At 45.3% G+C, this 25,857-nt stretch overlaps 1 protein-coding gene across 10 annotated transcripts in view; it reads right to left on the bottom strand.

Annotated features, from left to right (window-relative positions):
* The window catches only part of TLN2 (talin 2), a 479,630-nt gene that overhangs the window by 93,069 nt on the left and 360,704 nt on the right, over window positions 1-25,857 (bottom strand). For all 10 annotated transcript variants that reach the window (XM_043918839.1, XM_043918846.1, XM_043918841.1 and 7 more), the window contains 9 exons: window positions 20,667-20,875; window positions 19,651-19,770; window positions 18,384-18,581; window positions 17,211-17,350; window positions 9,849-9,942; window positions 8,811-8,900; window positions 6,508-6,630; window positions 5,067-5,210; window positions 3,173-3,334 (listed from right to left, as the gene is read on the bottom strand). In XM_043918839.1, coding sequence (XP_043774774.1) covers window positions 3,173-3,334; window positions 5,067-5,210; window positions 6,508-6,630; window positions 8,811-8,900; window positions 9,849-9,942; window positions 17,211-17,350; window positions 18,384-18,581; window positions 19,651-19,770; window positions 20,667-20,875 — 1,280 coding nt within the window. The remainder of the gene's footprint in view (window positions 1-3,172; window positions 3,335-5,066; window positions 5,211-6,507; window positions 6,631-8,810; window positions 8,901-9,848; window positions 9,943-17,210; window positions 17,351-18,383; window positions 18,582-19,650; window positions 19,771-20,666; window positions 20,876-25,857) is intronic.

Here is a 25,857-nt window from a genome sequence, read left to right as displayed (position 1 = left end):
GGTGGCCATTCCCTCCTCCAGGGGATCTTCCCAACTCAGGGATTGAACCCAGGTCTCCTGCATTGCAGGCAGATTCTTCACTGCTCAGCCACTAGGGAAGCCCCAGAAGGGATCTTAAAGATCACTTAATCCCAAAGCTCCAATGTTCCAGGTGACAAAACCAACACCCAGAAAGTGACATGCAAGGTTAAGCTCATGCCGCAAACCGGAATCCAAGCCCCCTGGCTCCCTTCCCTCCTACCGACCTTAGAAAAGGCAACAAGAAAAGGCAGAAGGGGCCCAAGAGGGTTTTTTCTCCCTCCTTTTTATCTCAAGAAACCCACATTACCAATTCAACCAAAAGGACGATCAAGAAAGCATACTTACAGTCGAGTTTAATCTTTTGGACGCCCTGGAAGTGCTTCATGGCAAAACCCTGAGCTTCAACTCTGCTGTGAAAGGCAAGGCTGAGCTCTGGCTTCTCAGAGCAACAGAAGCAGTTGTTGCACAACTTCTACTTGGCACCCAAACCAGAGTGACTGCACATTTAAAATAACATTCCATTCCCCACATCTGACTTGAGGCTAGGTAAGAAGCTGACGAAAGGGAGAAGCCGGCACGGGTGCATGTGGGGACCGGCAGGTAAATGGCTCCCATGGTTAGGGGTCCGTGTGCTTCCAACTGGGCCGGCATCGAGAGCAGGGCCTGGTCAGGAGGAGGGTGCACACATTTATTCTTTCTGAGCCATGCTTTGGGATTGCAAAGAATGCCATCAGTAGAGATCTATGATTCCTGGGGGCAGACATTCTAATGGGCGCTGATAACCCACTGTGATGTAATCTGCTTCCTGCTCTCCAATGCCCCGCAGGGGAGGGGGAGGTTCCCCCCTTTCTTCAGGGCTAGAAAGGTGCGTGCTTAGGCATACCCTTGTGATTTAAAGGGAAAAATAAGGTTGACTAAGAAGTACAGAACTTAGAGTAAAATGCAGCCTTGATGGAAGCCATTTCAAGCATTTAGGGAATTAAATATTTATTTGTTCTGCTATTTGGCAGAATTCTTAACCATTCCTTGACTCAGGAAATCTATTCGATATGTAGTATGGTATGCTGTACTGAAAGGACCTTCATTTTCCTATTAGTAAATTAAAAACCAAGTTTATTGTCTTCAGCAAAGCCTGCCCCCTGATGGGAATTGAAAAGCCAAGCTCACTTCGGCAAGCTGAGGGGTGAGTGGGTCATTTCTCCTGCACTGCTACTGATTCCCGGAGTGCTGGCGGGGGAGGAGACCTCCATCTCCCCCACATTACAGCAGCCTGCAAGCACAGGCCTAGCTTTAAGGCCATCCCAAGAGCTCACTGGCTGTAGGGAGCTACAAAGAGGGCTTGCCACTGTGAGGAGAACCTGGAAAGGAGATGAGATCTTAAAGGAGACAGGTCAGAACTGAAAACTGAGGAGCGGGGGCAGGAAAGCAAGGCTTCCCAGAATTAGTAAAGAAGAATTTCTCGCTTCCCCCCGCCCCCCCACCCTGGCCCATCTAAATGCAGCCTGTTTTTTGACACTTGAAACGATCGGAAAATGGCCAAGTTTAACTGAAGTAAGTAAATTACACGGCAACGAACTATGATGTCACTACTTTTCAATTCTGCTGCTGTCTTCCATCCCTGCATCCCCCCAGACTTGCACACAAGCACTCTAAACACACCCAGCGCTTTCTCCCCAGGCTGGTGAGAGGGGTTAGTCTCTCCATGTACTCCGCAGGCCAAGAGCGAGAGCGGGTTTGGGAAGAGCAGGGGATCTGGGTTGGAATTCCAATCCACTCCTTACTGGCTGAGTCACCCCCAGGAAAGTTACCTAACTCCTGTAAAGATGGGGATGATAAGCACAGGGTGGTTGGTTGTGTGGCCTGAATGAGAGATCTATACAAAATATGGGCCAGGCCTTGCTCAAATTAAATATTAAAAAATGTAAGTTTTCTTCATTTCTAATACCATAGATCATGATGGTCTTTAAAGTGGGCTGCCACCAGGATCCTGGGGGCAGCTGGGCACGAGCTTTAATTTATTTATTCATCTTCAATCGATCTTATTGTTGTCTTCAAATAGGTGCCTTTTACTTTTTTAAAAGGCTGTTTAAACAGCTGCACAACCTCTCCTTGGCTTCTGCTTGGCTCAGCCTGTTGACTAATTTGTCCACAAGATTAAATTGGCTTTGTGGACAGAAGAGTCTGGGTGGGCTAGAGTCCATAGGGTCGCAGAGTCGGACACAACTGAAGCGACTTGGCACGCAGGCACAGTGCAGACACGAGGTGTGTGGTATCATATCCTCTGGAGGGAGTGGGTGGTGGGGGAGCCCCACTCCTCCAGGACTTGCCCAGCAACAAAGCAGCTCACCTCACCTCCACCACTGTGAACACAAGCCCTCTGTAAAGTCAAGCCCTCTGACACCCCTCCCTCCGGCAGGTCTGGTTTGCACAGAACTGGCAGCTTGCCTCTATGACAGTCTCCTTTGGAAGCTCTTTGCCTGGGGTCAACTGTCTAGACTGTGGCTGTCTTCCCACCTGGTCAGCTGCTTGCTCTCTGCTTCCTGTCCCACGTAGGGCAGACCAGGATTACAGTCTGATTGCCCAGATACAAACACTACAGCCCAGCTACTGCAGCTGCCTCCTCACAGGGTACCCTGCCCTGCCACTCCCACCCCTGCACCTGTTTACGACCACGATCACAAAGATGAACTTGTTATCAACACAGGATAGTCTAAGAAGTTGATGCTCCATTGAAAACATTTAAATAACTATAAATGGAAGAGATATCATAGGCTAGTACAGATTTTCTTTTAAAAAAGATGAAAGAGATTTCCCCAGCAATCTCCCATTCCCTTCTTCTTCCGCCTTATCTCTTAGTCCAGAGATGCTTAACAACCATGGTAGGGCCCCTCAAAACTGTCCCCCACCAAACATATAGCTTACCCCTCCCTACACACTATGCAGAAGGTTTGTAGAGACCAAGGCTGTTGGTGTTTCCTAATAACTATGTCCATCACCAATGAACTCCTCCTCAGTGACTGAAATCACGAGAACAAATGAGAAGTCGCCCCTCACTAGAAGGAAGTCTAGGAGCCAAGCTTCATTGCAATACCTCTCTCTCACCTGCAGCAGGTGTTACAAAGGTTCCTCGGGTCTTAGCTCAGTGACCCACCTTTATGGTCTTCACCAGGTTGGCGGTGCTGTTGGCGACCTCCTTGGCGGACTGGACAAAGTGCCTCTTGGCCACGGGGTTGCCCGTCTTGGATGAGGCGATGCGGCAGGCGTTGCACAGGGCTGAGGTGTGCTTGGCGACAATCGTGGCAGCGGACAGAACCTACAAAGCAGGGACTGGGTTGGGGGCACCCCACGCTTCAGTGCACAGGGGGTCAGTTCAAAAGGAGTCCACCCTGGTCCCCAGCCCTGGATTCCCCCAACTCACACATCTTAGGGCTGCTGTAACTAAAACCCAAGTCTCTACCTCTGCTACCCCCAGAGTCTCACCAAGAAAGGGAAGGGTGAGAATTATTAAGGTAGAAAGAAGAAACAAAGAAAAAGAAAGCTGACGCTGCTGTGGTGGTGGGAGTGGGCTGGGCTCCAGCTGGTCTTAGAGGAGAGGCTGTCAGTATATGCTTTGCAACCTCTAGCCAGGAGGGATATAGCCCAGGGCCTAGGCTGGGGTTACCCAACAGAAATACAGTGCAAACCACATACCTAATTTTAAAATTTCCAGTAGCCACATTAAAATAAGTACAGAAACAAGGGAAGTTATTTTCAATAACATATTTAATTAAACCTCAGATATCCAAAATATTTCATTTCACCAGGTAATCAATTTAAGAAGATTAAGCTTTTATAATCCTTTATCATACTAAGGCTTTGAAATCGGTCTGTATTTTATACTTACAGCCCATCACGGTTTGGGCCAGTTACAGTTCAAGTGCTTACCAGTCACGTTCAGCTGTATGTCACCCCCACCCCCAGGTGGGCTGTAGGCACCTTATGAAGGGGTCTGGCTCAGGAACTTCTCAGGCTCCACCTCAACTGCTTTTCTGAATCTGCCTGACCCACTTTGCTGAGGCTGGTAACACTCTTTAGTCTTAAATGGACAGGTGAGGCATCTCAGGTACACTGATGCCTGTCTGGGGTCCAGGTGGTCCCTGTATTATCTCCTGTACTGGGGTCCTTCTCTTGCCTCAAGGATACTGGTCCCAGGGTCAAGTGTGGATGAGCCCCTCATGAGCTGCCTCTGCTGGCCCATATAAGCCACTCTTGTTCCTTTTAGTACACACTGCTGGAATTACTGGGCTTACCAGGTGGCGCTAGTGGTAAAGAACCTGCCTGCCAATGCAGGAGACATAAGAGATGCAGGTTTGATCCCTGGGTCAGGAAGATCCCCTGGGGGAGGGCATATGTCATACAGAGTTGGACAAGACTGAAGTGACTTAGCATGCTGGAATTACTGAACCTGATCCATACCACTTGGGTATCAGAAGTATCATGGAAAGTCGCACATCCTGTCTAGTTCCCAAATGTCTCTATAGCTCTTTTTGTGCTGAAGGTTCTGACCCAGCTTTGGGGCCTGGATCAGCACCACTATCTCCAGGAAGTGACCCCTGACAACCCCTCAGAGAAACCATCGACAATCCTGGCATGGTCATCATACCCCAATCCCTCCAGCTTCCAAATTTTATGCCACAGTAAGAGTTAAGGGGGTAGGGGATTGGGTCTCACTCATGGTGACCCTCAGTGCTGAGCACAGAACAAGCCCTCCGTGTATCTCCCCTGAACTGATGAATGGAACTGTGAGCCTCCAGATGAATCTCGCTGTGATTACACCACTGCAACTGCCTTCCAGCACTCCATTCCAAAGCAACTACTTGAACTCACTATCATCATATTTTGCTATATTCCCCTAAGACATTATCTGTCTGGCCTTGCCAGCTCTGAAAAAACAGTAATCTTCATTCTCTTAGTCTCCTACCACCCACCTCCAAGAGCTCAAGGATGCACAGACCTCACATTCAACCCGCCCCCCCCCCCCCCCACCTTCCCCTGCCCAAGGTTACCTGTGATGGGCTGCTGCCGGGATCCACCAGGTTTTGGCACGCCATCTGGATAGCCTGGTTGGCCCTGGCAAACTGGATGGGGTCCACAAGGCCCTGGTGGCCCGCCTGGCTGTTTGGATCAGAGATACCGACCAGGTACGCAGCCTGAGAGGGAGGAAGAAGGCCACCGCTCAGGCTCTCTGAGCACCTAGATAAGCCTGTGGGGGATCACGGTCCCACAGTGGACCTGCAGCAGTCCTTCTCAGGCACTCCCAGTGCAAGGTGGTCAGAGTCATCTCATCAGTAAGAGTTTAGGGGTAGACAAGCTGATGCTCGCTTGGGCCAGGGAAGTGCCAGCAGGAGTCTGCTATGGGCTTTGGAGAACAGTCTCCTTGTTCTTAAGAAAGCTTTGAGAAGCTCTTCCACGGGAACATGATCAAGGATGCACGTAGCCCTGAGTGCTCTGGCAGCCACTTTATGACTCTGAGGAGGCCCAGGCTCAGCATAAAGCTTACTCTTTAGCTGGCAGATGGAAGAGGGAAAAAAAACAAGCGGGTGTAGACTGATGGCATGGAATTGCTGGGTAAGCCAACCCTGGAACCTGCCCTACATGAGGGTCTCTCATCTCATAGTCTGATGTATCCTTAGTGTTTAGGCCAATTTTTTCAAAACAGTAAGTGAGAATGAGTAAGATGGTTCAGGGAAACAAAATAAAGGTAATATTTAGTCTCCAAGAGGACAAGAGGCTATAAGAGAAGGTCTTTTCTTTAAATGCTTTGGGTGTGTTAGCCAACTAACAGGGAAGAGATGAATCTGTAAGGGGGAATTCTAACCTCAACTCATTTCCCCTGAGATGCGAGGGGCAGAATAGGAGGGAGGCAATTTCACCACCTCCCAAACTAGGGATGTTTTTCTTTGGTTCAGTAACATCTTCGAGGCTTGAGGTAACTGTCAGATGATAAACCCTTCAAGGTAAATGCTGACATTTTTGAAAGTTCAGTGACATGAGCCCAGTAATTATTGGAAATGTACCGGACTTTCAAAGACGAGCCAGGAACATACCTGATCACGTCTCTGAGTGATGGCATCTAACTTTTTCCCCTTCTGATTCTAAAAAAGAGCATGACTAAGATGTTTGCAACTCTAAAGCCTCAGAGGGAATTTGAATTATGTAGTACCCAATTTTTCCCCCAAGCAACTTATCTGTAACTATGACTTTAAAAAAAAAAAAAAAGCTGGCCTCTGAACCCTTATGTTGGGTTTACAGTATTCTGCTCTCCTCCTGGGGGTAACTGGCTGATATTTTGCCTAAATGCTCAGGAAGCAAAAGAGCCACCATGGTTTCCATGGTTTAAGTGGTGGTGGTTGGAGTTGGAGCTGAAGCCCCCGTGCCTCCCTCATGGGCCAGGCGCAGGACAGGCTGGAAGGCCTACATCATGGGGCATGGGGACCAGTCCCTTACCTGGGCTGCAGCCTCTGTCAGCCCACAGAGAGCCTTGGACGCAATCCCCACACACTCCCCAAAGGCAGGGAGGTCCCCGGTCTTGGCATTCTGCGAAATCCCTGCCATCGATTCTCCCAGAACCTGCAAAACACATCACCAGTGATCTTGTGACCAGCATTTCTTCACACCATGAGATAAAGGGGCTACCCTTCCAACTTGAATGCTCAAGGACATTTTATTTATAATATTTGCATTATTTTCCTTTATTTGCAGTAAGAAGAGATTCAAGATAATGATATCGCTTCTATCTCATAAAGAGAAATAAATAATTAAAGTATGAAGCTTTCATCGAAAGTTATCTATATCTCAAGGAGGTACAGTTAATATACACCAATCACTAAAGTAAAATCTGTACAGGGCATCCTATGGGCAAATGGTCTAAATTGAGAACTGTTAGTGTCCAGAATACAAAAATCACACATATCTGCCGAGCTGTAGGTGAAGACACACCCAGAAAGTAGAAAAAACACCCATCCCTTCTTTTATTTATTGACAGTAAAATCTATCTTTAAGGAGTGTGCATGTAAAGAGGAAGATAGTCTGAAACTAAGGCTAAAAAAATTTTTAAGGCTAAATTCTTAAAGTATTTCCCCTTACTTCGAAAATCATTGGTGTATTCTCTTTTCAGAGGTTTTTTAAAATAATAGTCAAAAGGGATTTTAGTATTCAGAATCCAACCCAGGGAGGTCAAGCACCCTGTACAAGGTGAGACAGGAGGTCACAGGGACAGAGGCAGGGTGTCCGCCCCGTATCTGGGGCTGTGTCTCCTACAGTCTCCTCACGTCCCAGGAAGGCAGGTGTTACTTTCCAGGGTCACAGATGGTAGAACTGAAGGATGTGCAAGGGACGCTTTAGAGAGACTATCAAATTCACGTCTGGAACACAACACAGAGCTCTTTGTTTGCCAAGATGCCATCTTGGATGGGGAAAGAAAGAAATTCCCTAAAGTTGCCTAGATATACAAAATAATCCAGTTTACATAAGGACTTGCAAAGCAGTTAGTGGGTATTTTTATGTACGGTATTTTCCTTTCCTTCTCCCTGCATCCCTCTTTAGGAAGAACAGTTTCTTTGGACCTAAGTGTGGGATGCTGGATAAAGCAAACCCTAGTCTTAGCCTAACTGAAAGTAAGCCCTTCTGACACCAACAACACAGCTGTCTCTCCAAGCAGAAGAGCCCAAGCCATTCTCACTGTAGGCATGTTGTGGTTCAGTCACTATGACAGGTTGGGCTCTCTTGCGACCCCATGGACTGTAGCCCACCAGGCTCCTCTGTCCATGGGATTTCCCAGGCAAGAACACTGGACTGGGTTACCACTTTCTTCTCCAGGGGATCTTCCTAGCCCAGGGATTGAACCCGCATCTTCTGCATTGGCAGGCAAGTTCTTTACCACTGAGCCACCAGGGAAGCCCTGCTGTCTCCCCAAAGCTAGAGTAAAGGTGATGTAAAGTAACGTGCAGAAACACTCTGAGTACAAAGCCAAATGGCAACTGTTCAACATTCACTCAGCTCACCTGCATTTCATTTCACCTGGTTCTGAGACATTCTCAAAAACACTGGTGTCATTACCAAAGGTCAGTGCTTCTCAACCTTTTAAAATATTATTATTACTGCTCTGCTAAGAAGTCTTTTTAGACCACCCTCCCTCCAATGGCCACCCACATTAAATTAAATACTAAGAGATCAGATTCTGTTGAGCAAGGTTAAGATTTGGAGAAGGAAGGATAGAAGCCATTGTATTATCTTAGATATTTTCACTGCTTGCACCCCCAAAGCCCCCACAAATTTTCATGCCTCTTGAGAATGCATGCCATAAATGGATGGTAACAGGAACACACAGGAGAGTCTCATATACGGTCATTGATAGGCTTTCCCCAGCATGCAGTCCCAGGTGATGGACATACATGCTTAGATTCACAATAAGACATCCCTGAGAGGGTATAAGCAGTGGTTCTCAGAGTGTGGCTCCTGGACCACAGGGCCCGACCTGGGAACTGGTCAGAAATGCACAATCTCGCCCATTCTGGGATGTACGGAATCAGAAACTTAGGGGTGTGGGTGTGGCCTAGCAATCTGTGTTCAACAAGCCCCCCAGGTGACTGCGATGCATGGCTCGGTTTGAGAAACACTTGGGCAAACGCACCACGAGCCTTTTAAGACATGGGCCTCCCCGGGGAGGGGGCCACAGACCTGTGCACACGAAGCGCGTCTCGATTCTTTCCCACAGTGGGCAGGGATGCTAACAGCACAGCCAGGCTCACCTTGGAGTTTTCCATCACACTCTCGATGCAGTCAAAGTAAGAGAGGTCACTAACGGGCTCATTGGGATTGTCCAACATCCCCTTGACAGTCTGCAAAGGAGAGCATGACTTAAAAAGCAAGCAAAGCCTTAGAACAAGGGAAACAACACAAAAATGCCGATTATCAATCTCCCTGGCACACACAGGATTCTGATCACAATCGCTCATTGCACACATTCCTGGGAGGAATTTCAGCTGCACCAATGGCCTACTGCCATCAGCAACCTGGGTCTCGGTCAGACCCTTCAGAAGGTGCAATGAACTCTCCCCTCCACCCCTAGACCACCTTCTCTCACATGGTAAATATTCCTATTTCAGAAAACTAAGGTACATAGGGTATGACCAAGCCACATCTACTGAGATAAACAATATAACCTGAATTGGTTAGGACTGCTTTATGGACAAGTGGGCACATTGATTTTATTTTTACCCACATATATTCTATGGGCATAAATAAATTTTCCATGAAAAATAAACCCTAAGTATGAATATAAATTGATTAGCACCCATGCTGTGTTCTGGGCCACCAGGGGCCTCATGGCCACCTTCATAGTAATAAGTGTTACTCTTGGGTTTTCTCTAATGCATCCTCTACATGCTACAAAATCAAATGTACAAGAAGACCATTTTTACTCAAAAAGCACTCTCTCCTAGCTTCTCCCAAAAGCCCTAGAAAAATCACTCTCAAATTGTTTAGGTAAAAATTACTCATTCTCAGCCTCCATTCAATACCAGAGGCCTCTTCCTGTTTGAAATAAAGACTCTTTTAACAAAACAACTCTCAGAGGAAATACGGAAGCAGGGGTGATAACCTCACCAAACCTAATTTTTCTTGAATTCCACCCCACTAGATAGATGGAATTCAAGATTAGAACTTTGGCCCCAAAAGTTTCCCAGGAAAGATAAAAGGCAAGAATAAAGGAGAAGAACCTGACCCTGGAGGGAAAGGACAGACAGACACATGCTCTTAAATCCTCAGCAGCCTTGCCAGGGACCCACCTCAAGTTCCCGCAGGGCGTTATCACATTCCTTCTGGCCAGGAGCTTGCTGCGTGCACAGCGTGATGAGCTGGTTGATGCTCTCGGTCACAGCTCTGAGACAGAAATGGGAAGAGTGTTTTTGGTTGTGTTTTGTAAAGATTAACAGAAATTTCCCCAGTGACGCTTTGTGAGTTCGATAGGAATACAGTTAATTCACTATAAAGGCTGCGGTCCCCATGACAGCTCTTTCACAAGGCTCTAAACCAAAAATAAACCACAGTCAGGGAAGAGAGAATGAGAACCCCCACCTTGCTTCTCATTATTTATTCACTGATTTACCCTTAAAAGTACTAACAGCTCTCTTAAGAAAAGTGTGGCTATAACACTCACAAGAAAGAAGTCACCACGAAGTTGCAAATGGCAAAGAGCTCCTGTTAACACTAAAGTCAGCATCCTTCACTAGCAGCCCATCAGGAATAGGATGATTCCAGCCAGGCTATTTTGGACAGCCTTTATATAGTTTGGACTATTCTGTATATTTTAAAATAGTCATGCTGTGAACTGTGCCTTATGATTTTAAAACCTCTTCTTTCCTTTCATTTCTACATGATTGACCAGTTCCTAGAAGCTATACCAAAATTATTCTTTAAAAGAGCTATTTTCTTTGTTAACATTAATAGGAACCAGAAATTCTTAGATGATTTTATATGTGTTTCTACTCTTCTAAGAACTTAAGACACAGCCCAGATTTTTTTCTTGTCAAGGGTTCTCCCCTTCCTGGGCAGTCACTGTTTAAGTGAAGCTATGGATATATTTTAGAAAGGCATGGTCCATTCTGAGTTAATTCCTTTAATAAGGTGTGAGATATGGATCCAGATTTTAATGGGGGGGATATATAGAGGTCTAATTATTCCATTACGTTTTAAAATGCCATCCTTCTTGATTTGAATTGCTTTTGTAACTTTGTTGACAATCAGTTGACTGTATTTGTGTAGGTGTACTTCTGGACTCTATTCTATTCCATTGAACTATGTTCTAACCTTTCACCAATACCACGTTGTTTGGATTACTACATCTTTACCCTAGGTCTTAAAACTGAATATAGTACCCTCGTTTTTATAAATGAAAAAAAGAGAGAGAGAGAGAGAGATAAGATAATTCCCTAAGGAGATGTTACAATAAGGTGCAAAAACAAGACTTAAACCCATGCCTATCTGACTCCAGTGCCAGATTCAAAACCGTTTTTCTGCAGGGTCATAACTGGTCTGTACCTTTGGCAGGACCCTGAATGCTATTCACAGTTGGTAACCACTGCAGCTAATGGGCAACTTAAAATAAACAAAAAAATAAAAATAGGATGCACATTGCTGCTAAGCATTAACACTAATATAAAAAGCCTCCCTCATTTTATTAGTTAAATTGGCTTTGCAGCTTCCCACAGAATATCAGATTAGATGGAAAATGATGTTGCCGATGTACAAAGGCAATCAGCTTAATTATTTGATGAGGAGCTACTGCTTTGAATTTTAAATTTAGCAAGAATGATGGGAAGAAGAAAAACATTCCTCAACTCAAGAAAGAATCCTCAAATAGTTTCTGTAAGACTGATTCATTTAAAAAAAAACAAAAAAGATTGATTCATTTATTTGGGGAAAAGTGCTTAATACTATGGCGTCATGGGGGAAGCACTATGTCTTCCAGGTGCAAAGCAAAACAAAGACAAGTGACAAAGCAGGACGGTCTCTAGTCGGGACCACCTTTGGAGGGTGCAGTTCATGATGTATTCATTGGAAGGGCCCCCAAAGAGTCCAACATCGTGTTCTGTGTGGCAGTCTTCAAGACACATTTGAGAGTGGGCAGGCTAGATGTGTCAACATAGCAAAGGGTGCAAAAGGGCCCAACCGTGATGACACAATCATTTGGGGAGTATTTCCACATATCACACAAGCTTTCCATTTAGCTTCTTTCAATGTTTCCCATTTATCTGCATTAAAAAAGCGCGGTCTTTATATAGAGATATTTCCATTAGAAACTAAGTGGTCATGGGAATTCCCTGGTGGTTCGGTGGTTAGGATTCAGTGCTTTCACTGCTGTGGGCCCAGGTTCGACAGTTGGTCAGGGAACTAAGATCCCACTAGCCTTGTGATACAAACCACCCCCCCAAAACAAAAGCACACTACTATATACAAAACAGATAACTAACAAGAACCTGCCGTATAGCACAGGGAACTCTTCTCAGGGCTCCGTGGTGACCAAAATGGGCAGGAAATCCAAAAAAGAGGGCTCTAGGTATACACATGGCTGATACACGTTATTGTATCGCAGAAACTGACACAGCAGTATAAAGCAATCATACTCCAATAATAATAATAATAAACAACTAAGTGTTCACAATTGGTGAATTCAGAGACCATGTAGCTATTTATTGGCCTATTTCAAATATTTTTCAGAAGTAAAAAATTCCAAATAAAAACTTGGGGTAAAAAAAAACAACCCAAAGGACTAAGGGTGTGTGGTTGGATAATCCATAACAGTGCCAGCATGGCACTGCTAGTCTGAATGAGTCACTTGGTAATACTGATCCGTCACTGAAAAGCATTATGTAGGTATCGTGTATCCTTATAACTCATTTTAGAGTGTGAATTGCATAGCTAAATAAAAAGCTGGGTGGTACAGAGGCAATTGGTTAGGTAGACCTGACAATCGGAAATAGTACTTTTATGGTTCAAGCTATAAAACATATCATAAGATCAAAGGATTAGAGAAAACCCAAACACGCAACGATAAAGGAATGACTAAACATACAGTCTACAACATAATTCTGGAGATCTGTTAAGTCATGATATCATACTCCTTATACCATAGAATATTCATGATATACAACTAAGTAAAATTAATATTAGAAAAGAGTATATAAAACATGTAAACCATATGAACTGATACCAAAATGTTAAGTGATTTTACAATATTATTTTTAAAATTTACTATTAATATTTCTTGCCACTGATCAGTTTGCAGATCTAGTTCCCTGACCAGGGATTGAACCTGGGCCACAGTAGGGAGAGTGCCAAGTCCTAAGCACGAGATCACCAGGGAATCCTCAAACAATATTGTTTTAAAGCAAAGATTTTAGTAAATCAACTAAAACAATATGAACCAACCAATTCACATCATCATAAAAATATGGCCAAAATTAGTTGCATGCGGCCTGTGCTATAGGTAAATCCCATTAGGCTTGAATTGTAGTTATTTTTATTTTCCCCATAGTTTTTTTGGTAAAGATCAAAGCTACACAAATTCATTTTAAAAAATACAAAAAATTAAATGATCATAATTTCATCATCTAGAGATAGTGTTTTCTCATAACTCATTCTTTATCTAAGCATATGTAGCTGTTCTCTGTCTTTAAACAATTGGAATCTACAACTTTAGCTGTTAAAGGCTTTCTAACCTACAGCCAATTAGTGTTCAGAGATACTAAATTGATTCAGACAGGAGTTTGTGAGCTCTGGAAGGAAACTATATAGACATGCAACTGGGGCAGAGGTGAGAGAAGAAAATCAATCAATTTATGCTCATGATGATCTATTAAGCATCCAATAGCGAGCTTGGAGGGAATAAAGCAACTTCAGACAACTCCCATCCTCAAAAGAGGATGTGCTTAGGAAGGCAACAAAGAGCAAACCAAAATTTAACCTGTTGGTATTCCCCGGGTCCTACCATCACAAGGCAAGGGGAATAAAAAATAATATGGTTTAAAGCTCTCTAGGAAAGCAAGATGCTGGCAATCCAGTTGGAGAGGCAAAATAGTGAACAGACAAGACATGAAGGTGCACCAAAGGAAGCAGCGATGGGGGTGTGACATCAGACAGGACTGGCCGGACACATGCAGGACTCGCTGGGAGTGAAAGAAAATTAAAGCCTTGACCACAGGAGTGGGCTCTGCCTATTAGGGAGAGCCAGACAGGGACCAGAGCAATTGTAAAGTCAGGGCTCAGCAAGATCCCAATTTGGATAATGGGAACAGAACATTGTAGAGGAGACTAAGAGACAGAAGAAGGCCCAGTGTACATTTTTCTACTTTATAGCATGGAAGAGCTGTTTGCTGGGTCATCCTTTTTCACCATCTCTGGAGCCAGAAAGATGCCTGCCTGGCAGAAACCTCAAGGCAAGGGGCAGCGTGGGAAGAGGCACCTCCTGCAAGGTCCTAGGGAGCCCTGGGGAAACCAGAAAGCAGCTGAACGTCTGTTTTAGGATGGTCCTGATGCTGGCGGCAGTGGGCATCAAGTCTTCAGCTCCTAGGAGTCCTTTTGAGCAGGGTGACTATAGTCTGAGAAGCAGCTTGGGGGTGCTTGGAGGTAGAACACTCCTCCCCCTTTTTTTTTTGCCACTGCAAATTGGCTTTTCACCTCCTTGACGAAGTTCAGGGAGCATCAAACCAGCGCCAAGTCACAGAAAGAGCTGATAAACAATTTACAGAGAGTCTCCAGCCCACTCAACTGGCCAAAAAAGAGCCGGAGCCAAGCAGTTTCACAGGAAGAACAAGCCAGACACTCCACAGGAAATGACTTCCTCCCCACAAGGCATCAAAAACCAAGGGACCAGTTTGTACCAGGGCTCAAATGCAGAATGATGAGCAGAGCAAAAAGCACACATACTCTACTGCTCTCCCAGAAGTAAACCTTTTTTTTCCCCCCTAAAGCAGGAAGAATCATGGTGACTAGAAGGAACAAAGAAAGGGTTCAAGTCTGCTGACACAGGAGCAGGGTGGAGCTGAGTTGGTCCAGGTGTGGGTCCCCTCAGTGACAAGTCTGGAGTCTTTGTGGACATCCACACAGATAGGGAGGCATGGCTGTCTCGAGAATAGGGAGGCCAGTGGGACTGCAGAGGAGGACAATAACCATCAGGTTCCTGCTACCCAGCTCCAAAGGTGCTTATGCCCAGGACTTTTGTGAGGCCCAGAGAGAATGGGGGCAATATGCCCTGGGTGTGCCTGTCCTGACTGGACCGGGGCTGTCCTTTCTTACACATGGTGTTGTGCCCACCACTGGGCCCATATCAGGCACGCAACAAAAATCGTTTTAATGAACAAATGAAGTAACAAGAGAATGAATGACTGCATCCCAGGTGGGCAGAGCTTTACCCCAGAAGAGGAGCTGGCCTGACCCACTCTGGCAAGCTCCCACTGGGAAAATACCCCAGGGAGCCGAGCTTGCCAAGAAGCCAAGGAGAATGGGCCAGCAACCGCCTGTAGCAGTTCCAACCCAAGATTATCAATTCACGTGATGATTTTTGAGTGCTGACTTGGCTGTGGAACCACCAGGCTGGGAATTCTCCTTATCAACTGCTGAAAGCCAGGACAGACAGGGCAACGAAGCTTTCTCACCTCTCCTCCAGGGCCCTTCCTCAATGTAACCACCAGGGGGCGTGCAGACACTCACAGAGCACGGACACCAGTTTTCAGGTCCCGGAGTCCCTTCTTTAAGGGACTTTCAAAATGCCCATTTATACTCTCCTTTTCTTCCCACAATTTAAGAGAGACAACACACCTCTGAGTTGGAAACTGAAAAGGGGCATTTTGAAAAGGGGCAAAAAATTGAAGATAATGAAAAACAAGTGAGTTCAGGTACCGGGAAACATCAGCTGCCTTCTCCAAAGGCTGTTCTTGGAAAAAAGTGATTAAGAGGGTCTTATATCAGAAATAGCTGCTCAACAGAGAGGATATCACCGTTCCTCCTCATCCCCACCCGGAGCTCAGGAGGGCACGCACCTGCTGGAACAATCACAAGCAACGCACGAGATGGAGGTGGGGAGACGTGAGTATGTATCCCATCACCTAGTGGCTCTCGCTGTTGTTCGAAGGTAAAGTATGTTTGGGCCTCCCAGGGGGCACTAGTGGTAAAGAACCCACCTGTAGACCCCCTGGAGGAGGGCATGGCAAACCACTCCAGTATTCTTGCCTGGAGAATGCCACGGACGGAGGAGCCTGGAGGGCTACAGTCCACAGCGTTGCAAAATGTCAGACATGACTGAAGCAACTTAGCGCTCAAAGTATGTTGATGAGAAGGAATGAAGAAACTCAAAAGTTTTCAAGGGAGTTGCTCTGAAATTATCTAAATCTCCCCATAAAAAATAATACTACGAACAAAGAGGAGACCAGAGACAGGTATTAACCAGTAGTACCAAGATACCTTGTCCATCAGGAATGGAACAGAGCTCAAGGATGATGTGGCCTATACACATTCCTATTTTGTGAATGGGAAAGTTAAGACAGGTTGAGTGGTCTGACCAATGTAACCTACTTAGTCAAGCATTGAAGTCTGTACTAGAATTTAGGACTCTGATTCTGACAACTTAAAAAAAGCCAGGAGAGATGAAGACACTGAAAAACAAATAAGCAAACAAAACCAAATTTTAAAAATTTTAAGTAGAATTCAAGCCATGCTTTTTAAAAATCACTCATCTGCATATTTGGAAAATGTTTCCAACTAGGCTACAGATCCTAATTGTCCTGCATTTAATCTTTCACTGCTGTTAGGTTTCCGATAAAGTGATACTAAGTGAGGCTAAGAAAACAGGCCTACACTGCTGCAGAATCACAGAACACCCTACCCCCTTGGCTCAGGAAAATGAATGTGGGATTGCCAATATAAAATCTTCCTTAGCTATCACTGCAGCTTCTCCAGATACCAGCATTCATCACTAGTCATTGAACTAAATGCCAGCGTGGGCCTGGAAGGGGACTGTATCGGATTACCTACTTCCTGGGGTGAAAACAGCAGCAAAGGAGGACATTCACATCATCCCAAGTTCAGATGCATGCTTTAACATATTCCCCCAATTTACTCTCACCACCACCCCATCCATCCTGACATTGAGCCCTTCTGCACGTGACGAAGTGACCATGTTTAAACCCAGCTAATTAACATGGGTACCAGGCTCACAGCAGTAAACACTCAAAAAATGTTGAATGGCTAGTTGAGTATCTTTTTTTTTTTTTTAAACTTTTCAGCATCTTCTGATTTCTTCTGATTTCTTTTTAATGAACATATGGTACTTTCATAATCTGAATGATATTAACACTACTTAAAAAAAATTTCTTTAAGCCATCATATTTATAAATCAATGGAGGCCTTCAGTCTAAACAAGTCCTCCTGAAAAGGCTTTAAGAGGAGACAGAAGGCATCTTTAGTGGAGAATGCACATGCAATTGAGCCCATTTAGTAAGACACCAGTGTCTATGTCACTCTTCCTTCCAACTCTGAGAACAGAAGGTTAGCACCACTTCTTCGCTCAGCAAAAGCAGCAGGATGTCAGGCGGACCTTGCAAACACTGATGTTATTTAACCACACATGAAAGCCCATTTTGTTCCACACTTACCTCGCAGCTGCAGCCAGGAGATTTTTCGCGTTGGGGGCTCCTGGGTCTACGGAGAGAGATTTGGCAGCTAACAGTAGCTTGCTGGAGGCCATGGAGATATTCTTGAGGTTCCCTATGACTTGGATCTGGTCTTCTTTCGTCTGGAAGGTGAAAAGGAGCCAAAGTAATTAGGGGCTGTCCATTTCTCCTAAGCAGCATTCAGAGCTAGGAGCAGTACCCTGAAATGGAAGGCGGTTATCTATACAGATGGCATGAAGCCCAATTAGTCTGCAGACGCCTAGCGTGTCGAGACTGCCTGGTGTCTACTGTTCCCCTAGCAGATTCCCAGACCAAGATGCACACAGAGGCACAGAAATCCATTCCCAAGTGGGTCAGCCAAGAACTATGCTGTATCACAAGTGTGGGTATTAATGGGGGTGTGGGGTGGGGAGTGAGTAAGAGAGCAAACAGTCCAGGCTGCAATTCCAGCATTTTGCTCAACAGTGCTGGAATTGTCCAGGGGCTGGTGCATCCCAGCCTGGCACATACAACTATCACTGTCTGGACATTGAGAGCTGACTGCATCCCAAAAGCTTCTGTCTCTGGAAATAATACATTGCTCACCTGGCTTCCCATTTGAGAAACAGCCCTTTGTATATAACAGAGTAAGAAGCATGCTGGGTAGCACTTTGAGGGAGTTGAAAGGAACTTGCAAATAAATAGCTCAGTGAGCTCACCCCAGACCAGTCATGCTCCCTTGTTCTAAAGTACAGGTTTATCTGTTCATCTGAAGGAGGTAATTTTGAATCACTTGATACTCAGGGTTAGACAAAACCTTTTCATGTGGACTCATCGAACCTCAAATAACATGAGTTTTTATAGTACCATGCTACATTTGAATTATAGGATGCAGGGCTCTCCTCCTTCTCTCCTCTGCCCTCCTTTCAAAAAGTATAAGATGATGAGTTCTGTTGGAGAAGTTATCGGTCATCTCCATCTCACACAAGCTAATAGCATCTTTGGGAATGCCATTCCTGTGAGCTCACGAAGCTCTCTGAGCGGCAAAGATGATGTATAGCCGTGGGCTATTCACGGCTTCCTGGCTCCTATGTGCCGCTTAGCCTCGGGGGCCAACAGTCCACCAGAGGCGAGAGGCAAGGGTCAGCTCCACTCAGCAAGCCCTCTCCCCCTCACCTGTGCCTGGCCCGCCATCTCAATGCCAGCATCAAGGAACTCATCGAAGTCATCACTGAACTTCCCGGAGGCTGCAGCCAGCTCTCCGCTCTGACCCCGGGTGGCATGGACCACCTCCCCGGCAGACTGGTTCAGATCAGCAGCGGCTTGGTTCAGTTCACTCTGGGCTTCCTGGAAAGGCTTTGTGCTTGGAGGTAACTATGGGAAGAGAGGGCACATTGCAGGAGGAGTTTTACTGAATGTAGGAGGAGTGGTGGGTGCTGCAGGGGGAAGAGAGACACTCCGGATGAGTTTCTGAATTGATCAGGTGAAAAGGCTCTGTGTGGTCTGAGCCCACGTTAAGTCTGACCTTCAAAAAAATATACCCATTCCCTTATTCATTTAAATTTGTTGAACACTTATTCAGCGCTAGACAGAGTGGATCTAAAAATGGTAAGGATGGCTTTCTGCAGGGCTTCTGGTCTCCTAAGCCGCACAGTCAAGATTCACATCTGGACAACCTGACTCTGGGACCCGCTCTCTGAACCCATGCTCTATCTTGGCATTCTCAGATGGAAACTCACAAAGTTTCAGCTTTCTGGAACTAAAAGGCAGATGCTATTAACCTTTAAATCCTATTTTTTCCAAACTAATAGCCACCAATTTAATTCATCAGTTGGTCTCGGCTAACAATATAGCTTTCCCACAGAAGTGCCACTAGCAGAACTGTAATTGTCGGTAAAGAGTTCAAGAGAGTTAAGCTAAATTATATGTGTCACACCACACCCATTGTCTGCATAACTGGTTATGTGCCAGGCACACGGCAGAGAAGAAATAGAGATGAACAAGACCAAGTTCCCCCAGAGGGGGCTTACAAAACAAGGAAGGGAACAAGCTCCAGAATGAAATTTCACAGAGCACTCACTCTTTCAGTGAGTTCCGGACACTTGCATCCCTTTATCACCTGATTGTCATGGCCTGAAATGTCCTGATGAGAGGTCAGATGATCCAAACCCTCCCCCTCAACAGCCTGCCCCATTCCTGTCTCACAGGGATAACCAGAGATCGAACGGCAACGTGGGCTCAAGGAAAAAGTAAATTTTAGAAGCTCTACCTGGGAATTTGACTGATCAGAAAGCAAAACAAGGAAAAGGCAAATAGGCAGGAAAACCAGGACCCCTAAAGGAAGGCTAGCTACTCAAAGGGTCCCTGGAGAGGAGGAGACTCCAGCAGCATCCGAGGTGAGCCCAGGCCTCCAGGTACCCCTTCCCGAGCCGAAACCTCTCACCGAGTCCACCAGAAGCTTCTTGCTCGACTCCCCGATGCTCTTCAAGGCCACATCCACATCCTTCTGCCCAGGGAGACAGTTCACGCAGTTATTCAAGGAGTGAGAAACGGCTTTGGCCACCTGAATACACAGAGGGAGAAGAGCCCTGTCAGAAAGCAGCTTCCAGGGCAGAGAGACTTGCACACGCGTTGGGAGTGAGCAGTGACACTACCGAGAGCTAAAAGAGACAGGGAAATGGCCCGCCAGCATCCACCTGACACTGTTCGCCATGACATCGGGGCCTCTGGGCCTCTCACTGGGGTGAACATCCCGCGTCCTGGCACCGGGTCTGACACAGTGGCACAGCACACTCTCCCCGCTCCAGAGGCCAGGCCGAGGCCTGACTGTGACTCAAATACAACCCTCCAATATTCTGTCAGCTTCCAAAACAAAGATAGCCAATACCAAGAGGAAGAGAAACAGTTCCCTTCTAGGGAGTCCTGCAGAGGGCCCGAGGCAGAAGGAGGCCCCGAGCTCTTTGGATCACTGGTGGTCGGCCTGGGATGAATTTCTGCTCAGTGACCCTCTGGGGCCATCACCTCCACACCTCTCCCAGCTCAAGGGCTGGAGGGGCGCTCTGAGCTCTTCCAGACCAACTTGGAGTTTGCCCACACGCTGCCTTTAAAGGAGGTTGTGCGGCTCTCCGTCTGCGCTCTCTGGGAAGACTCATTTGAAGAGGCACTAGAGAGAGTTCAAAGTGTTGAGTGTCTAAACCAAGTGTATCTACCTCACCTCCCAGGCCAGGAAGAGGGATACATATAAGTACCCTAGAGTCCAAGACAAGCTTGCTGTATCCAGGCCCTTCAAGTTTCAAGGACAGGTCTCAACAAAACCCCTGTACTGTCTGCTGACTGAATTAAGAAGATCTCATGTTATGGGGGCTACCAGGCAAAGCTTTTGAAAGTGCTCATTATTGGGAGACAGCCTGTCAACATGTCACCTCGATGGTGACCTTAGCTGCCAGTTCTGGGCCTCACCTGAGCTAGTCTCTGCTGACTCTCGGCATCTCCAGGTGCAATCAGGGCCTGCTTGGCCTCTTGGATGAGCATGGCCGAGCCCTCCATCACGTCCCGGGCGGAGTCCAACATGGCATGCACAGCTGCCGGGTCACTAGTGGATGCAGCCACGCCCCGGGCAGCCTGGGCCAGTGTTTTCAGAGCTTGGGCTGTCTCTCGAGCAGCCACCCCTGGGGATTTAAAAAAAGAGAAAAGAAAGAAAGAAAGAAAAAAAAGCCCACCAGACTTTCTATTAGGTTTCGTCCAAAAGCCATACTTTTACTTGGGAGTAAATCTCTAGATCCTTCTAGAGAGGAGAGAATCCTCAGACAGTGCTGGCACAGGTAAGCTCCAAATTGCTTTTTATAAAATTTGAATTGATGTGCTTCTCAAAGAAGTAGCCCATGCCACTGGCTCTGGGCTGCTCCCAGAGGGATGTTACAACAAATGCCACACTAAAATCTATTTCCTTCTGCTTCTGTCACCTGTACTGTCCCATCTGTCCTTAGACTTCAAATGCCAAGTGTACAGGATCCAATTCACAGATAAATCATTCCAATTCACTCTTCTTTCTATTCATTTCTATCAGGACATAACTTACATACAACAAAGTGAACAAGTCTCCCAGGAAGACTCACTGAATCTGTACAAATGTGTACACCCGTGTACCTGGCATCCAGATGCACATGGAAAATTTCCATCGCCTGTGCTCCGCCCCAGTCGACAGACTCTCACACCAGAAGTAATCCCTATTCTAGTTTTTATCACCTTAGCCTAGTTTTACCTGCTCCTAAACTCCATGTTTACTGAACCACACAGTATGTGTTCTTTTGTTTAGTTTCTTCCTCTGACCATAATGCTGTGAGATTTACCCATGCTGTTACACATAGCAGTCCATTCCTTTTCCTTGCTGCATAATATTCCATTATAGGAACACAGCAACATCTGCTTATCCATTCTTGCTGGACATTTGGGGACTGCTTCCTGTGCGGATTATTATGAATAAAACTACCAGAAAAATTTTCATAGTGGCATTTAGGTAGACATATGGAATTGATTCTAGTAGATTTAAACCTAGGAGTTGAATTCCTGGGCCACAGAGTAAGTGTATATTTAGCTTTGGCGGACACTACAAAACTTCAGAATGTTTTTGCCATTTTACACTCCACCAGCGCTATATGAGAGTTCAGTTATTCTACATCCTAGCCCAAACTTGCTATCACTAGATTTTCTATTTTAGCCAACTCTGATGAGTGTTCAGCTGCATCTCACTGAGTTTTTTTTTTTTTTCGCAGGGGCTGGGGGCGGGTGGCACTGCTCGACATGTGGGATCTTAGTTCCCTAACAACAGACTGAATTCATATCTCCTGCAGTACACAGTCTTAAAGTCTTAACTACCGGACCAGCAGGCAAGTTCCTCACTGAGGTTTAACTCTTCTACCCCTAGTGAGCAGTGATGTTGAGCACTTTTCTCAATGGCTGTTTTGACATCCTCTTTCGAGAAGTGCCTGCTCATCTTAAAATTTACTTGTAAAGATGATGGGATTTGGTGATAAACTGTAAATATAAACTAATTCCTAAAAAATGATAGGACTTTCCTGGTGGCACAGTGGATAAGAATCCGCCTGTCAATGCAGGGGATATAGGTTTGATCCCTGGTCTGGGAAGATTCCACATGCCTCAGAGAAACAGTCTGGAGCCACGACTACTGAAGCGCACACACCTCAGAGTCTGTGCTCTGCAACAAGAGAAGCCACCACAATGAGAAGTATGTGTACTGCAATGAAGAGCAGCCTCTGCTCACTGCAACTAGCAAAAGCCCACACACAGCAACAAAGACTCAGCATAACCAAAAATAAACAAATTAAAAAAAATTCTTTAAAAAACTATAGCACCACCTCTCATAGAAAGGAGAGGTGCCACCCTACATGACCTAGTACTTGGCACACCTAAGAAAAGGATGAAGACTGGAAATGCCAAAGCATGTAACAAGAGGCTCCTAGAACTTGGGGACCTGCAGAATATCCAGCTTCAAAGCTTGTCTCATGAAACCATTTCAGATGAGGACCAGCGCTGTAAAGCACCTTGTCTATGGACACACTTGAGATCTGACATTCCTTACATCTCAGATGTGTAAGAAAGGGGTCAGACTCTGCACAGTGCTCTCTGGGACACAGAACTATGAGGGATTCTTGTCAGAACCCACAACATCTGCATGAAAAAGTGAGATCATCTCTTTCACTACAGGCTTCGGCTATAGGCCAGAGGCTTTATCTATAGGCTTCGGCTGGATGGTCTTTGGGCACCACTAAGCGTGGCCTTTACTGCCGCTGATGCAGCTGAGTGGGCACAGATGCAGCAGGTGGTCCTTGCCTTACTGGGGATGAGGTGACCTAATACAATAAAGAATGTGAAAGGCCCCGGACCCATAAAACAACTTCACAGTGTTGCAGACTGGCTCATCTGTAATATTTAGGAAGCCACACAGCTGGGACATAACTCTACAATCTAATCAAGGCAAATTACAAAGCTGCCAATCTACCCTTTATCACCTGGCACTTCTGAGCACAGCATGTGGAATGAATGCATGTGTTTTAAAAAGTGCTTTTTATGGAAGAGGAGAAAACATAAAGATAAATAAAGCCAAGGTGAAGCAGACAGACACGCTGAGCAGAAGTCTCTGCATTTTATGCTGAAGTTGCTGGCACAGGGTGGAAGGACATCTTTGCTCAGAAGGGCCCCGGGGTGGTTAAGACCTTGTTTAGCTCTGAGACTGACGAGCTGTGTGGACTAAACTCCTGCTACCTTTTCCCTCTGGGCCTTGGTTTCCCACAGGTTGTAGGAGAGGATGAGACCACATCTCTGACCAAAGAAAATCCTACACTGTGATTCCTTAGACCTTGCTTCTTGACTTCCTACAGGGACTCTCGAATTTATTTGAGTTGTATGATTTTGGAAGAATGAAGCATTTATCACATCCAATTAGAAAAGTCATGATCATGTAAAAATCATTCACCAAAAAGCCTTTTATAGACTCAGACAGTTTTTCTAAAAGGCAGAAACCAACAGAGTGGAATTTCAAAAGCTGAGGCATATCCACCCTATGTGTTTTCTGCTGAGGACTCACTATGAAATCTCTAGGCACATCAAGAATCCTCTTTGGAAGGATTAGGTTTTGGAGAAAGCAGAAACTGTATCAACAAATGGATGAAAGAGGACCACCAGATGCCAGGGAGCCCAATAAACATCCAAGTCTGTACATGGCTGAATTTATGGCAGCATTCTCAATAGTGATGTTGGTTATCATCAGGGTCATGTGTCCAAGCAATCACCACTCGCTTAACCCCAAATTATTCCTGTAGTCAAAGGTGCAACATACCCCAAACTGCCAGTGGGAAACACTGAAGCAGACAACTATTTCAATAACCACAATCCTTGGAAGATACAGATTATGTTCATAGTATTCCTGTCAGCTACTTCTCAAAATATTGGGTTGGCCAAAAAGTTTGTTTGGCTTTTTCCATAAGCTGGAAGTGAAAAGCCCGTACGAACTTTTTGACAAACCCAATGTATTCAGCAACAGAGCTTAAGGAGACACATTAATAATATGAAATACAGGAGAATTCTTTATCACAGTTATCACAACTGATCAGAATTCATGTAGATTGTGTGTAGACAGCATTAGATCACATATCAAACTCACAAGGTAAAAACCATGTATGCATACTCATAGCTGATTCATGCTACTGTAAGCAGAAACTAATACAACATTATGGAGCAATTAAAAAATAAATTTAAAAATTCATGTATGAAAGATTTTTTAATCTGACCCAAAGGATCTGGAAAGGGTCCTATGTAACAGTAATCAGACGAGACTAAATGCATTTTGAACACCATACTGGCAAAAAAAAAAAAAAAAAAAGACACACACACAGACACATGCATCTGCATTAGAATGCAGTCCAGGGGCCGCTTGTGTGTAACTTCTGAATACCCCACACATCGCAGATGTGGAGAGGGAACTGACACCCAGGGAGAAGTTTTCCACACTCACGTCCTCTCACTGCTTTCCATCAACTCTTCAACTTTCTTGAAATTGCCTTCAACAGGGAAAGTCAGTGCCTTAGTTTTCTCCTTTGTCTTTCACTTCTCTTCTTTCCTCAGCTATTTGGAAGGCTTCCTCAGACAACCACTTTGCCTTCAAGCATTTCTTTTTCTTTGGAATTGTTTGGGTCACTGCCTCCTATACAACGTTATGAACCACCATCCATAGTTCTTCAGGCACTCTATCATATCTAACCCTTTGAAGCTATTTATCACCGTCTCTTTATAATCATAAAGGATTTGATTTAGGTCATATCTGAATGGGCTGGTGGTTTTCTCTACTTTCTTGAGAGATTAAAATGCCAGTATTCTGTGGATAATGGAGAAAGCAAGGAAGTTCCAGAAAAACATCTACTTCTGCTTTATTGATTACACCAAAGCCTTTGAGTGTGTGGATCACAACAAACTGTGGAAAGTTCTTAGAGTATGGGAATACCAAACCCCCTTACCTGCCTCCTGAGAAATCTGTATGCAGGTTAAGAAGCAACACTTAGAACCGGACATGGAACAACAGACTGGTTCCAAATTGGGAAAGGAGTACGTCAAGGCTGTATATTGTCACCCTGCTTATTTAACTTCTATGCAAAGTACATCATGTGAAATGCCCAGCTGGATGAAGCATAAGCTGGATTCACGACTGCTGGAAGAAATATCAAAAACCTCTGATATGCAAATGACACCACCCTTATGGCAGAAAGTGAAGAGGAACTAAAGTGCCTCTTGATGAAGGTGAAAGAGGAGAGTGAGAAAGTTGGCTCAAAAAACTAAGATCATGGCATCTGATCTTATCACTTCATGGCCAATAGAAGGGGAAAAAGTGGAAGCAGTGACAGATTTTATTTTCTTAGGCTCCAAAATCACTGTGGATGATGACTGCAGCCATGAAATTAAGACACTTGTTTCTTGGAAGGAAAGCTATGACAAACCTAGACAGTGTATTAAAAAGCAGAGACATCACCTTGTTGACAAAAGTCCATATTGTCAAAGCTATGGTTTTTCCATTAGTCATGTATGGATGTGAGAGTTGGACCACAAAGAAGGCTGAGCGCCAAAGAACTGATGCTTTCAA

Source organism: Cervus elaphus, chromosome 12, assembly GCF_910594005.1.
Source record: "Cervus elaphus chromosome 12, mCerEla1.1, whole genome shotgun sequence".
Taxonomy (NCBI): Eukaryota; Metazoa; Chordata; class Mammalia; order Artiodactyla; family Cervidae; genus Cervus; species Cervus elaphus.
Note: the sequence above shows the minus strand (reverse complement) of the source record. Positions and strands in the feature narration are given on the sequence as shown.